At 46.2% G+C, this 15536-nt stretch overlaps 1 protein-coding gene across 14 annotated transcripts in view; it reads left to right on the forward strand.

Moving 5' to 3' along the window:
• TSPOAP1 (TSPO associated protein 1) overlaps positions 1–15536 on the forward strand; it is a 67270-nt gene that overhangs the window by 34720 nt on the left and 17014 nt on the right. For 10 of the 14 annotated variants that reach the window (XM_065695090.1, XM_065695086.1, XM_065695087.1 and 7 more), the window contains 9 exons: positions 66–286; positions 2038–2147; positions 3712–3821; positions 5293–6108; positions 6635–6786; positions 7827–8420; positions 9908–10213; positions 10487–10666; positions 13900–15018. In XM_065695090.1, coding sequence (XP_065551162.1) covers positions 66–286; positions 2038–2147; positions 3712–3821; positions 5293–6108; positions 6635–6786; positions 7827–8420; positions 9908–10213; positions 10487–10666; positions 13900–15018 — 3608 coding nt within the window. The remainder of the gene's footprint in view (positions 1–65; positions 287–2037; positions 2148–3711; positions 3822–5292; positions 6109–6634; positions 6787–7826; positions 8421–9907; positions 10214–10486; positions 10667–13899; positions 15019–15536) is intronic. The other 4 variants (XM_065695082.1, XM_065695091.1, XM_065695094.1 and 1 more) reach the window with 4 other exon arrangements.

The raw sequence follows: 15536 nt of genomic DNA on the forward strand, positions 1-15536 counted from the left end.
ATGCTCACTGCTGATCTTGTATTCTGCCTGTGGCTAAAAGTAGTGAATGGATTGTTTTATTGCAGAATCAACTATCCCTGGAGTGTTCACTCACCAGAGCACAAAGAAGGTTCACAATGAAGAGACTGATGAGTTGCAGTCAGTGCATCAGGCGCCTGATACCACTGTTGGCTCCCCAGTTGCTCCTGCCAGTTCTCAGAGGCAAGCCAAGAAAATGGAATCTCAGTCCAACTCTTCAAAATCAGAATCCATGCAGAACAGCCCAAAATCCTGCCCAACTCCAGAGGTCAGTATGGGAGTTCCCTCCATGGCCTGTACTTTCTAACCACAAAGGAATAGCTGAGAGCACCAGTAATGTTGTATTCATTCCCTCCTGGCTGCCTGAAGACAACAGGGGAAAAATAAGAGAAAACCTGTAGGAAAAAATATAAAAGGCCTTGGAAGCCCATGTCTGTAATGCTCATTTGAATGTATTGCTGTGCTCCGGGGAGTAAACAGCTGACTAGACAGAGCTGGGAGCTTGGAGAGGGAGTGGTGAGGGGAGGTGGTACAGAAAAGCTCCTGCTAAGCTTCCTTGTAACATTTCTGTGGCAATTAAAACACGCAAAGGCTACAGACTGTCAGTTTTAGCATGCTAAGGAGCTGTGTCCAGACTACTTCTGGCCTTGAGCTGTGGGTGAGGGGCTCAGACTTCTTTGCTAGTGCTTTTATGTTTTACTGGTAAAAGCAATCATGAAAAGATGCTGAGTTTGTGCAAGCAGAGAGATGAAATTAATAGGCTTTACTTGTGTCACCAACATCTACATTGTTGTTACTCCCCAGGAGCTCTTATGGAGTACTGTAGGGTTCACTTAGGCAGACTTTCATACCCTCTGCTGTACGTCACTTCATGTGACAGTTTAGGGTAAAGTGGTGCTGTGAGTGGGGCTGGGTGTGATGGCGTGGGAGGCGCCTTTTGCACTTTAATGTTTTGTGAGTGCTCATTTCTCCCCAAATCAGGATAAGGGAGATAATTGGAAGAGTAATAGTGAGAAAACTCATGGGCTGAGACAAAGACGTTTAATAGATAAAGCAAAAGCCACTCATGTGATCAAAGCAAAACAAGGAATTCCTTCAGCACTTCCCATAGGCAGGCAGGTGTTCAGCCACCTCCATGAGAGCAGGGCTCCATCATGTGTAATGGTGACTTGGGAAGACAAATGCCACCACTTTGAATGTTCCCCCTCCCCTTTTCTTCTTCTTCCCCCAGCTTTATATGCTGAGCATGATCCATATGGTCTGGAATATCCATTGGGTCAGTCAGGATCAGCTGTTCTGGCTGTGTCCTTTCCAACTCCTTGTGCCCACCCGGCCTTCTCACTGGTGAGACAGTGAGAGGAGTTGAAAATCCTTGACTGAGTGTAAACACGGCTTAGCAACAGACATTTGTGATCAACGTTATTGTCATCCTAAATCCAAAGCACAGCACTGTACCAGCTACTAGGAAGAAAATTAACTCTATGCCAGCTAAAACCAGCATATCAGGCTACTAAAAGTTTCTAGTGTTTTGAAAGTACATAAATATTATATCGAAGTATGTTCAGCTGCTGGAGGGGAGCTGCCTCAACAAAAGTGCTTAGAGACTGAGTATACTGAGTTAGGGGTATGTAGGATAAAAGGGATTTCTTGAGTCTCTAGTCCAATATCCTACTCCAGTGGGGCTGTCACCGACACTAGGTCAGGGTGGCTGTGGCTTAGCCTGGCAGAGGCTCCAAGTTCCCTGCCAGAGTGGGAACCTGTCACTAGGCTGCATCATCTCTGGGCAAGGAATTTTTCCTAATGTCTGACTGGAAGGCCTGAAGCTGCAGTTTGGAGCTGATGTTTCTCGTTGCTGCTTCTTCACCTTAAAAGCCATTCTTCCAAGATGGCCCATAGCCCAGTGGCCAGATTGGCACTGTACATGAGCTCAGAGGACTTGTTCACTGATGTTCAAATCCTGTGAGTATTCCTTTACTCTGATTTGGGCCGTATCATCCCCTTCCTCTTTAATGTTTTTAGGTGGACACTGCAAGTGAAATGGAAGAACTGGATGTTGACAGCATCTCTCTAATGCCAGAGCCAGGCAGCCAAGGCCCTGCAAAGCTCCAAGTGTTCTTAGCTCGATACAGGTAATGGGTCATTTCTTGTGCTCTATGAGGTTAGACAGGTTATCTCATAGTTGCCTAATTCACTTTTCTCTAGGATTCACCAGTGTTAGGGGTGGGTTAGACCATGTATCTTATTTCTCCATGGGACCTTTTGAGACAGGTTGTTCCCCGCACAAGCAAATCCAATGTGCTTAGCTTCAGAAAACCACAGGAAGCTCATAAACTGTTCAGTGAAGAGCGCTATGTGTAACACTGATTTTTTTAAATATGATATTGGATGGAAAATTGAGTTTGAATGGACACATTGCTTGAAATGTCTGGTTTCTCCAGAATAGTCCAATAAATTTTCTCCAATAAATCTTATTCTAACAATTAGGGAAATTTCAGCCCAGGATTCCTGAAGTTTTTGGCCAAAATCTTTCTGCAGGTAACTTTAAAAAGACAAGAAAATGCACAGAATAAACCCAGATTTTTTGGTAACTGTTGCTGTCCACTGAGCCAACACTGCCAAACCCAAATCACTACTTAGAGTTCAGAGTATTGACATACCCTTCAGCTGTGGGTTAGAGGAAGAGAACTGGGAGGATTTTGTGCTTGTGAGGAGCAGATCAAATGTGATCTGTGCTTCGTGTCTGAGTCTTGGGCCCATAAGATCTTGCTCAGCTCATAGAGAGGATAACATTTCTTTGGCATGTTGAACTCCCTTTTAAAGACTAAAGAGCAGGAATTGCAGTAGGTGCTTGCAAAGCTTTGTCCAGTAAGATGCACAGTTTTTCATGAGGCATTTCCTGTGATAGACCCTCTGATTAGCTCAAGTATCACTGGGAAGGCAGGTTAGAACTATCCAGAGTCCACATCCTATCACCAGCGTATTTATCATGTTCATGCTAATGCAGGGTTTGGACTGCTGTTTAAATGTGGAGTTACAGCACTGAGAGTTTCATAGCTTGGATCCTGAGGGCTGGATAATGATGAAATTATGAAGGAAAAGATGGTGTTGTTCTTATGCATGTTGTTCTTGCATGGATCAGCTCATTCTTAGGGTTTTAAACATGAGAATGTTGAGATGCTGTCCTTGTCCATGACAGTTGTATGACAGGTAAAGTGTAACCTGAAAAGTTTTGGACACTTTCAGTATTTTTTTTGGGTCAAAACTGTTAAATGCATGAAATGTAGAGACCTGTCTACATCAAATAGTTATGGGTGCAGGTGAATTTAAGAATGTTTATTTGGAAATGCAGCCCTACAGTTTATCTACTTGGTACCTTCAGAAACAGAGCAGGTGCTCAGGTAATTCAAGTCTTTTCTTACATATTTTCTTGAGTCACGCTGATTTGTTACTTCAGACATCACATGCCTGATGTTTTCTGTTCTGCTACTCAGAAAATTATCCCTAGCTGCTTTTTGAACATATTAGTTAGATATAAAACCATAAACTAGAGTTTTGACTGTTGTCTGTGCAATTTGCTGCTTGCGAAAAGTGGAGGCAGTCCCAGTGAATCGAGGCTGATCTAACATCACAGCGTGAATGTGTTGCTGTGAAAGTTCCTGTACAAAGTAAGTCTTCATATTGTAAATATTTCAGCTACAATCCTTTTGATGGACCTAATGAAAATCCAGAGGCAGAGCTTCCGCTGACTGCTGGAGAATATATTTACATCTATGGAGAAATGGATGAAGACGGCTTCTTTGAAGGTGTGTTTCAGTAGACTGAAATGTGACCAAACTGCTGTGGAGATGACCTCTTTTTAAAAAACCCCAAACAAACCAAACAAGAGAAAGGTAGTCAATCTTGAAGCTTCAAGATAAAGATTTTCTGTCCAAAGTTTGTTTGTTAGATGGAAGAGCAGATTCTGTGGAAGAGGGTTTATTTATGTCATGATTAAATGAAGTCTAAAACACGAAATCCTGGTCATTTCAGTGGGAATTTTGCCACTGCTTTCAGCAGAGCTCCAGGTTTCATCCCCATATGGTCCTTCCCTAGGTACGGAGAGGAACATGTTCAGCCCGGGGCACTTTCTGCAGATGGTGTGTTTCCCTCTTTCCGGTGACTGCATAGTGAGCCAGAGACTGTAGACAGCTGATGGGCTCCATTACCTCTTGCTCTTTTGGCAGAGTCAGTGTCTAAGATAAGCAGTCCAAACTACACTTGGTATCCTACTTGGTACCACGTAGTGTGCTTCTGTTTTGGCACCTTTGAAAACATGATCCTGATCGACGAATAGGCAGATGGAATTGAAACCGAGCATTGTAGACTGTAAATTTGTAATGGATTTTCTGTGTGGAGCTGGGTTACTTAATGGAGTGAAAGCTCCTAATTTACTGAGGTGCTTTGCAAAGGCTGAGGCAAATGCATGCCATGTTGCGCTGCTTGGTCTTTGATGTTCTGGCTCTTTCTTTCTTTCTTTGTTTCTTTCTATTTCCAAGCTTCTCATGTATTTGTTTGTTTATTTGTTGTTTAAAGAATAAAAAGGTTATTCTTTACTAACGTTTTCTGCTTTCCCTGCTTTCAATTGATTTGCTGAAGGGAGAGTTTGAAAGGGGAAAACAAGTACAACCCCTATGCATTTGCTCGTTTGACTGTCATTGATGGTTCTTGCACGTACCAAGAGTGCTGTGGCGTCAGTCATCCCCATAGGTCCTTTTGGGACATCTTTGTTACAGAAGCTAGTATAACAAGGGAGGGAACTAAAAAGAAGGCCAGAGCTGAACACAGAGCTGGAAAGGAGGACTTTCTTGAGGAAATTTTACAAACCCCAAATCTGTGTGATGGTTTTACATCTTCTTCCATTCAATCTGCATAGTTTGGGAAGGCTAGAAAAAGACACTTGAGCTAGTTAAATAGCTGTGATGAGGAACAGTAGGATAACAAAAAGGAAAACCTTTAAAAGCTAATTACACAAAACAGCTTTCTAGTCAATTGGCTCTGGAGTGTGTGGAGCAGGGAGTCTTCTCACTGTGGTTATTAGGACCTAACTAGGGAAGCATTAGAAAATCCAGGGAGCTTTCCCAGGAGTAACCTCCCAGAGGTTTATGGGGTTTTTTTCTCATCCCTGGCTGCAGTGCAGTTAGGACTTAGCATAGGTGTTGTCTCATTGTCTTCGTAGATGGGTTGGAAAGCTGAACAGGAGGTGCAGTGGTAACAGGTTTCCTGTTTCTCATTTAGGGGAGCTGATGGATGGCCGGCGAGGGCTGGTCCCCTCCAATTTTGTTGAGCGAGTCTCAGATGATGACCTCGTGACGTTTCTGCCTTCGGAGCTGAACGATCTCACCCATAGTTCATACCGCGAGAAAAGTTTTGTCAGTGCAAGCACCAGCAGTGGAGATAAGAGTGATTTCTCTGTTGAAGAGAGTAGCATCAGCCCATTGACCAGTAGAGCAGAAGGAGACCAGGAGGAACCTGTTAGTCATACAGCAGTGCCTTACCCAAGAAAATTGACTTTGATCAAGCAGCTTGCCAGAAGCATAGTTGTAGGCTGGGAACCACCACTTTTGCCAGCTGGCTGCCCAGACGTGCAAAGCTACAACATCTATGTGGATGAAGAGCTACGTCAAAATGTGAAGAGTGGCTTTCAGACCAAAGCAGTGATTGAAAAGCTGGATTTAAAGACAAAGGCTTACCGTGTATCTGTGCAGACTGTGACAGAGCAAGGCAGTTCTGATAAACTGCGATGCACTTTCTTTGTGGGGCAAAATTTTTGTGTGGCACCAACTATGCTGAAAGTCAGAAGCGTCACTGCCACATCAGCAGAGCTCACGTGGCTTCCCTACAACAGCAATTACAACCATGCAGTCTATCTCAATGGGGAGGAATGTGACATAACAAAACCTGGGGTCTATTGGTACACCTTCCGCAGCCTGCAGCCCAACACTCAGTATGTTGCCAAGTTGGAGGCCCGGCCCTTGAAAGCACCTTGGGAAGAGGTCCCACAGGGGCAGGAGCAGAACTCAGCTGTGATACACTTCACTACCCCACTAGCAGGTATCAGAGCAGTCATGCCCATTGCCATTGTGCATGGAGTGCTTGGAGCAGTGAGCTCTGTCATTATTTTGCTGTGAAGCCTTGGGGTGAAGGGAAGCGAGGTTTAGTAGTCCCAAAGCCTGACATGCTGTACTGTTTTGTCTTAATGTTTTTCTTCCTTTATTTTAACAATTTTCTCTCTTTTGTTTTCATTTGCTCTGGGAAGACATTCTCTTTGCCGATCTTAGCAGCATGTCTCTGCAGGCATGGAAGATATGGTTTGCCGTGACCTTGCTCTAAGGGTTGCTGCATCTTGGCCTCAGCTACTTTTGCAAAGTTCTGTTTTCTGTGCATTAAAGCTTTCATAGAACAAGAACACTCTATTTTCTCTGGTTCTATCATTTACCTAGCCTAGCCTGGTTATTCTGGTATGGTTCTGCAGGGGCAAGTCTGGTGTGGGACTTTTCTCTTTGGTTCTAACCAGGGTTTAGTTTAGCTTTATTCTAAAGTGAATTAAACGAGATAAAATCTGTTTGGTCTCTTGCAGGCACACCTGATGCTCCTTTGGATGTCCAGGTAGAAGTTGGTCCCTCGCCAGGTATCCTTGTTATCAGCTGGTTACCTGTGACCATTGATGCTGAAGGATCTTCCAATGGAGTTAGAGTCACGGGTTATGCTGTGTATGCGGATGGACAGAAGGTATTGTGCTGGTGCAGTGCAAGGTTGACCTGTGTGCAGGTGAGGGGCTGTGTGCTGGTGCAGAAGTAGAGGGCAGTTGCAGAGCCTCAGGACCTGGAAAGCTTGATACAGTAAACATGCCATGAGGAGGCAGTGACAATCCTTGGCTTGGAAAGGAATGGTATCAGAGAAGTGACAGCACTTGGGCCGTTTGCTTTGCCCCATGCACACCAAAAAAGACTTATGTCCAGACTTTTTTATGTGGTTTTGGTATAACTAAGCTAAGTTCCTGTGTCAGGACCCTTCACTAGCAAACCAGAACAATTAGTGTCAGCCTTCTCTGTTTCACCCTAGGAACTAGCTTGATCACTGGGGAAACAGTGACCTGAAGGAGCAGTGAATCCACATGGCATAGACAGGATACAAGTACACAACCTTGCCACCACTTGGGGCTTGTCTCTGCACTATGAGAGTGAGGTGTAATTCTCCAGCTCTTTTTTAAATGAAGGGACAGACAAAGCAGATGTGTACAAGCACCCCAGAGTTCAGTATGAGCACTGGTAAAGAACCTCCAAGGATATTCTGTATTAAAAGTGGCTTGCAGTCTTCTGCACACATGATGTGCCACTGGCCATGGGAGAAGCAAGCCACAGCTGTTTAAAGGAGCACAGTGAAAACCAGAGTGCTGCTGTGTTGGATGATTCTCTTTTATCATGGAAATGCTTTTTCCTCTACATGGGTCAAAAAAGGAGAAGTCTGGGAAGAGGCAGGTGAAAAGGAAGACAAAAAAAGTGATTGCCTTTTAAAGTGCAGGGAACAAGGAGAGTTAAAACCTAGAGCAAAAAGGAATATAGTAATATTTAGTAGAATAACCAGTTTCTCGAGTGGTTATGACAACAATTTCTGTTTACTGTTTGTTCTTCCCTGATCCTGTGCAGAAGGGTAGGAATTCTGCATGTCAGCTCTCCAGAGCTTTGGGGTCTGTTGTTAACTTTGCGTTCAGGAATTGTCGCTCTCACTGTGTGCACAGTAAATAACTGCTCTCTGGGTTTTGCTTGCAGGTGATTGAAGTGACTTCTCCAACAGCTGGGAGCGTCCTGGTGGACTTGTCCCAGCTTCAGATGTTCCAGGTGTGCCGGGAGGTGTCTGTGAGAACTATGTCTCTGTATGGAGAGTCGGTGGATTCAGTTCCAGCTCAGATTTCCCCACTTTTGCTGCGAGCCTCTCACCACTCTTCACCTTCAGATTCTGCTGTTTCTACCACTTTTACCTCTAGACTGCCCCGTGGAGAGCCCAGGGGCTCTCTGCCTTTGCGCAGCCCACCAACCCACCACATGGCTGCACTCCTGCTTCGACAGAACGTTCCCTCTGATACCTCAGATGCCAAATTGACTAATGTCTCCTCCAGCCCCGAGGGCTCAGTGTCGTCTCTGCCAGAGAAAGCCTTTTCACCGCCTCACCTCTCCTCTCCCAGTACTTCCTTGGTGCAGGTTTTAGGCACTTCCCCACAGGGATCAGATGCTGCACAAGACAAGAAATGCCTGACTGTGCCTCCTCAGCAAGCTGGCAGCACAGTGCTACCTGGTGAGGGCACGAAGCCTGTCCCTTCAAGGGAAGCAGAATTGCAAGGCCTGGGTGAAGGGACGGATGTGCAGGTAATTGTTTACATCTCCTGCCCAGTACCATGTGTTCTGGGACAGAGAATGAAATTAAATAGCAATGAGCCAGGGGGTAGCGTGCTGCTGTTGGAGGCCAGATCCACAGGGCAACTTAAATGCTTATATGCCAGTGCCCACAGGATGAGCAGCAAACAAGAGGAGCTGGAAGCCATTGTGTAGCAGGGAAATCATGACATAGTTGCCATCATAGAAGCGTGATAGAATGATTTGCGTGATGGAAGTGCTGTGATAGATGGCTAGAGGCTCTTCAGAAGGGATAGGCAAAGAAAGAAAGGAGGTGGGGTTGTGTTGTGTGTCAGGGAGTGCATCAGCTGCCTGGAAATCAATGCTGTGAGTGAGAAGGTTGAATGTTTGTGGTTGAGGGTCGGGGGGAGGCAGCTGATATCCTGGTAGGAGTCTCTTATAGATCACCCAGCCAGGATGAAGCTCCAAATGAAGCAGTTCTTTGAATAACTGGTAGAAGTTTCACATTGCTCTCATGGGGGTCTTCAATCTACCAGATGTCTGCAGGAAGTACAATCTAGCAGAGAAGAAACAATCCAGGAGGTTCTTGGTGGGTGTGGAAGATAACTTCCTGACCCAGCTGGTGATTAAGCCAGCTAGGGGAGATGCCTGGCTATATTTGCTGTTCACAAACAGAGAAGGACTAGTGGGTGATGTGATGGTTGTGGCTGTCTTGGGCAAAGTGATCATGAAATGATAGAGTTTTCAGGCCTTGGAGAAGCGAGGTCAGCAAAACCTCCACCTTAGACTTCCAGAGGGCTGCTTTTGGCCTGTTTAGATCAGGTGGAGGCTGCCTTATCTTAGAGTGAGGGTTACAGAAAGAGGTGGTTGATGAAGGCCGACCTGCCTTTCCCTCCTTGTTCCTGAGGTTCCACTCCTCCATCTCCCAGAGGTTTCCTTAAACACCAGGCTGAGCTGACAGGGAAACACAAATCTGTAAGTGTTCTGTACTGCAGCTTGGTGATGAACCATGGGGCCCTGCACTTGTACTCTCCATGTATATTCTTTAATGCCCCTTCCCTTCACAGCCCTTACCAGCTCCAAGAAGTAGTGGGGTAGTATCCTCACCCCCAGCTCAAGCTGACCTGCAAGCTGGTGTGTAGGACCTTCCTCTGGCACATGAGAGTGGGAATTGACCTTGTATAGCATGGGCTGTTCTTGTTGCTCTAAAACCAGCTGTTGTCAATCCACTTCTGTGGCTTCCATGAGCCATGTGTGGTAGCCAGAGCTGCAGCAGTGCAAAGACTGTTGTCTACTTGCAGGCAGGGAGGGATTTGCTCCAGGGCTGGCCAACCTTCCCAGCTGCAAATTGCTTTCCAAAATACTTATATACAAGCAGTGCAGAACATGTGGGGTTTAGGTTTTGGGTGGTAAGGGCATCCTTTTGATGCATAGGTATGGCACAGTATCTCCACTAGGTATCACTATTCATGATGACCTTTTCTTGGTTTGTTTCCCAGACGGAGCAATCTGTAACCAAAGCGCCAGAGCTGGAAAGTCCATCTACCAGCAGTCTGAAGATACGTATGGAGACCTGCCATGCGTGCTCTGTGGAAGAGTCACCAGAAGGTGCCAGTGCTGAAAGAGATAAAGAGACAAAGGAGAAACACTTGAGCCCAGAGCCTCTGCCCTCCCCCAGCCAGGCTGAGGGCACAGAGGGCACCTTCCGAGGAGACATAAGCACGGGTGGGAGCAGCTGCCACGAATTCCTGAGGCTGTCCCCAGGCAAAGAGGTGATGAAAGAAATGTCCAGAGTGGAGAGAGAGGTTTGTTTAATGCTGGTTGAATGTCTGTGCCCGTGGAGGGATGTGGATTTTTTTTGACACCCTTAGATTTTCCACAGTACTGTTCTTCTGCAGGCTACTGGTTTTGTGTGGCTGTGTGTGTGTGTATAGACACATGCCAATTGCAGCACTGGGTGCTGCCTAGTGTGTTTCCTGCCACCTTTTAGCTGTATGTGATAGAGAAAGGTAAAGTGCTACTTTATTGCTGAAATAATGTCTGAGAGGGCTGAGGAAATCTGTTCTGATTTTCAATAGCAAGAAGAAAAATTATCTGAAATTGGAAGACGACCACTGACCCTTTTTGCTGAGCACAGCCGTAGTTCTGACCTTTCAGATATTTTGGAAGAGGAGGAAGAAGATGAACTGTCTTCAGAAGCTCTGGAAGAGAAGAAATGGGACCAGAGAGAGACATGTTACGGGGATAATGGGGAAAAGGTAACTTGTAGCTGAGTAATGCTTGTGGGGAGCGCTAGTGCAGCCATCCCATGTCATCAGCTCACAGGAGGAGGAGGTGTTGGTCTGAGCCCAGTGCTCTCAACAGTGCTTGGCTAAGTTCCTGCCTGCTCTGCTTTTACTTCCAGTGTTGTCTTAAGCTAGTAAAAATGCAAATTCTTTGTTAGAGGGTAGGGTGTTTATGTGTAATGAATGTACCCAGGGTTTAATTAGTTGGAAAAACACACAATGCAATGTGAACTTTAGAACCCTTGGGTAAAAATCAATCCTATCGATCAAGTTCTTAATATAGATACAAACAGCGAACACACAAGAATCTGTGAAGTCCACCCATCTGTAAATCCTGTACCAACCCATCATCTCTCCTAAGGGAAAACAAATGTGTAACATTTTGGCCTTAGTCCTGCAGGCAATGCTGAATGGCAGTAATCTAGCGCAGCTTATTTTGCATAGACCTTGGTGCTCTCTGTAGGAAGGGGTGGCTCATAGAAGCTGCAGGAGCTATGGCTTTGCAATTCACATGCTGCAAGTGAGGATGCACTGGTTGAGCTGAACAGTGAGTGATCCTGTAAATTCATTTGACAAGTTAAACAGTTAAAGCTAATTAGTGTGTTGTAATGCATCTGTGACAGGTCTTGTGCTGAGAACTGCGTAACTGGAAGGTGGCATAGTACAGATTATGACACTTGACATGAATGTGCATGAGGGGAAGTATTGAGGTTGAATGACTGAGAAATCAGAAAGATTTGCAGGAAATGTGGTACGTATGCATAACAAGAAAGTGCCCTCATTTTTATTCATGTGACCAAAGAACATTGTAGTTGGTTGATGCTGACCTGTGTGACTGCTCGCCGCAGATGGATCTGGTGAGCGTTAAACTATCACTAACAGACAGAGTAATTATTCTGGAGTAAATGTACTGCCAGTCATTTTCTCCTTCTGAAGGGAGTTCTGCTTCCCAGGTGGGCAGGTGGGACCTGAAGTGCAGCATCAGGAGCCCCAGAAGAGCCTGGTGGTTGGTGATTCTGGGGCTGCCTGGGAAGGAGTTGTTGAAAGGGCTTCCAGCTGTTGGAATTGCACTGGAAAGAAAAATGGAAGAAACTCAGCTTTCCTGAAAGGGGAAAGAGGAAATCAGAACAGTCAAGAATGCTGTTCTTTGTCTTGTTTTTCTGGATGCTTTATTGGCCTGAATGTTTTGGGGGTTTGTCTTTTTTGTGTGTGAGAAAGAAACACCAAACCCTCCCACACACATCCTGTTGATTTCAGCACACTAGTGCTTCTTGACCTAATAAAGTGATTGTTTTCAGTTCTGGCAGTGACAGGTTGAGGGTGTGAGCATGACAAGATGCTGAATGGGGAGAGGGCATCAGGGGCAGGAAGCTTTGTGGCACAGAGTTGCTAACACTGTCTTGTAGAGTGAAGGAAGATGGTGACTGAAGCGGGCCAGGTCTCAGCAGCGCTGTTTTCTAGGATTCTACATATTTAGTAACATTTTGGGTTATCTCAAGACTTCTCAGCTAATTCTGTCAGGATTTGGGGGATGAAAGAATGAAGAGGTGCTGCTTTTAAAAAGTTTAACCTCAATTAAGTTGTTAAATTCTTGAAACCAGTATTATATTAAAACTCAAAAGCAAAAGCCACAACTCTGTAAACAGCTAAAGTAGGTCTTACTGGTCTTCATGGTTGCATTTATAACTGCAAATATTCCTAGTTGGTGCACGAAAGGTAGCAGCCTTGAGCGTGTGTCCTGTGAAGAGAGTTTGAGGAAGCTGAGCCTGTTTGGTCTGACAAGGAGGAGGTGAGGGGGGATCTTGTCTCTGCGTACAACTATTTGAAGGATGGTTAAAATTATGAGATAGCCCAAGGTGTCTTGTTGCTGGCAGATGATATACAAAGAGGCAGCTGTTACAAGTTCCTGTTTGGGAGATGTGTACAAACTTCTTTCACAGGAGGGTGGTGCAGCCTTGGAACAGGCCCCAGTGAGGTGGGAGGTCTCCCATTTTTGATGTTTTCAAGCCTCAGCTAAGCAAAGACACTGATTTACTGTTTGCAGCGGTCCTGCTGCAATTAAGAGATTAAACTGGAGACCTCTGGAGGCCCCTTCAACCAGTTCTGAACAGAATTCAAGACCAGCTTTTGCTTGGAAAGAGTTATGAAGGTTGGAATAATCAATAGGCAGCTTAGAGCTGCCTTTGCCCCACTGTGGTTCAGTTTTAATTCTCTCTGACCAGGCCTGCTCCTGTCAGTAGCTTGAAACATCAAGAACTGCATATGCTGTGTAAGCTATTTGTAAATGCTTTTAGAACGTGTCATGATATAAATTGTCAGGGAGGTTGAACAAGAGACCTTTATAGGTAACTTCCAACCTACTTTACACTATACATCTGGGATGCTCCCTTTTGATTCTAGTATAAATGTAGTAGGAGACAAACCGTAAATTCTTCAGTTGGTCCAAGGGAAATTTTAAAGTTCAGCACTGTTTTCCCAAAAGCCTTATGTAGCCTGATAGGCTGTTACCCAGCTGCAAGTGAAATACAAGTCTGTGTGACCCCTTTGAGGTGAAGGGTTTTCATGTGTATTTGTGGCAACTCTGTTCACCTGGATTTGCAGACAATAAATCACTGTAGAGCTGGACCTTGGCAGATGATGGGAAGGGCCTAGAGAAGGTCCTTCCATAGTAGCAACATCTCCAAGGGGTGTCTCACTGCACAGGATCACTGTCTTCTGTTTCAGTGCAAGGACAGAGGTAAGGGAGGGCTGTGGGTCCTTGTGTGAGTACACGCTGTGAGACTCATACCTGCGGAGGCAGGGAACTGATCAGCTCTGGTGTGCAGTGAACAGCCAGGAGGAGCTGTGCCTCTCCTGCCCTGTCATCCGAGACAGGGGATGCTGAAACTGTTGGGAACCCAGTGGGCAGGATGAAAGGTGCTGCAGACTGTGTGTATGTGTAGAGGCAGAGGCTGGGAGGGAGCTCTTCCATGCATTGTTCTTTCTCACTTTCCGCCGCATTGTCAGTTCATCTGATTGTCTTTTGCCAAAGCCCCATTGCTCTTGTTTGCTTCCTACCCTTGCTTCGCTGCAGACCACAGTCGCCGCTCCATCCTGCTGTGCTGGGAGGGAATCAGCTATAACTTTGCCTCTCTTTGTAATGTTTATTTCCTCTCTTTTTTCCTTTGCTTGTCCTGGCTGTGGCTTTTCTCGGGGGCTGGGTACAGATGGATCTTTGTGATACTGACAGCGATGAGGAAATTCTGGAGAGAATACTAGAGCTGCCGCTTCAGAAGAACCACAGCAAGAAATTGTTTAGCATCCCTGAAGTGACTGAGGATGAGGACGAAGATGAGGATGAGGATCGTGTTCTAGAGGAAAAGGCGGATCCTCAAGACTGCCAGGAAAAGCATTCAGGGAGAACAGAGAAGACACTCAGCATCAAGGAGCCGTTTCTAGAGGCAGATGGGAGTAACACCTCCCTGGCTCTGTCTGCTCAGATGCTGCAGGAGGAGCATGGTGTTAAGGAGAGCAGAAGGGATGCTGACCATGCAAATCCTGCCTTTGTCCAGACGGCCTGGAGTCAGAGGAAAGCTAGCTGGAACTGCGGCTACCAGCAGAATGATCTGAAGTCCGGGACTGTGGCAAGTCCTGCTCGGAGCAAGAGGAAGGGAAGTAATTATCGAGAGAAGACCCGGAGTCGGTCTGAGATGGGTAGGAAGAGACAGAATGATTTAACAGAGCACTGCAGTCGTCTGCTGGGCAACTGCAGTCAGATGGGAGGTGGGTTATACAGAGCTCCTAGCCTCAGGGAAGAGCTGAACATTGTGAGCAGTGCTGGTGCGAAAGAAGGGTTTGATATGTACAGTCGTGCCAGACAAGGCACCCTACGAAAAAAACACATGAAAGCAGTGGTTCCAGGGTTTGCAGAACCTGCTGTGGTGGCACCGCGCTGCTCCAGCCCCAGGAGCCTGGAAATAGACATTGAATATGACTCTGAAGATGATGAGGATTCGATCTGTGCTTCCCCCCCTGAGAGGAGGCTGTGGCCAGAAAGGTCCCAGAGCTGTCAAGGGGACTGGAGTGATTGCTCCAGTCAATCTGAGGTTGTCCACATGGATGGCAGAAGGGACCTGACCAGACTGGAAATGATGGAAGAGCAGGGGATGGAGTGGGCTGGGTCTCCAAGCCGGCACCTGCGATTCTTCTGCCAGGAGAAGGAAGCACTGAGATGTGAGAGCAGTTCTGAGGAGCAGGGCTGGGAGCTGGACTGTAAGTCACCTGGCTGGAGAAGGAGGCTCGAACATCCTTCGAAGGGGATACGTAGCACCTCCTTGCACAAAAGGGTTGGGTGACTTTTCCTATTCTGGCTTTGAAGCAGCTTGCAGTGGCGTTAGCTTCCCTCTGCTTCCCTGGCCTGCCTGTATCTTGCTTTGTTCAGTGTTGTCCAGAGAAAGGACCCTGCTCTGGGATTTCTGGAAGAATATCTGAGAGATTCTGTAGTTCTGTGCTGCTCCATGGCTTTTCTTGTTTTAGCTGCTTCTGCTTTTCCTGCTAACTGACCGAGTGTCATCGATGCAGTATTCCTTTTCACACTGGGTCTTCCTCCCCATGGCAGGAGGCTGTGGCACCCCAATGAAAATCCATGGTGAAATAGGCTGAATTGTTGAAGCTTTGTGTAGATGATGATGGTAATGTCATTGCCCCCCTGCTCGAAATGCCCTGTCCTGTGTCCTTGTCCTCACCGAGGGGATTGTCACTAGTGCCTGGCAGGCTGTCTGCCTGTACTTAGTTCTGTTTTCCAACTCCCTTGGTACTTTCAGCTCTAGAGTGTCCCTGAAGAGGAATGTTGCATTTGGATGCA

The sequence above is a fragment of the Lathamus discolor genome, chromosome 14 (genome assembly GCF_037157495.1).
Source record: "Lathamus discolor isolate bLatDis1 chromosome 14, bLatDis1.hap1, whole genome shotgun sequence".
In the NCBI taxonomy this organism is placed as follows: domain Eukaryota; kingdom Metazoa; phylum Chordata; class Aves; order Psittaciformes; family Psittacidae; genus Lathamus; species Lathamus discolor.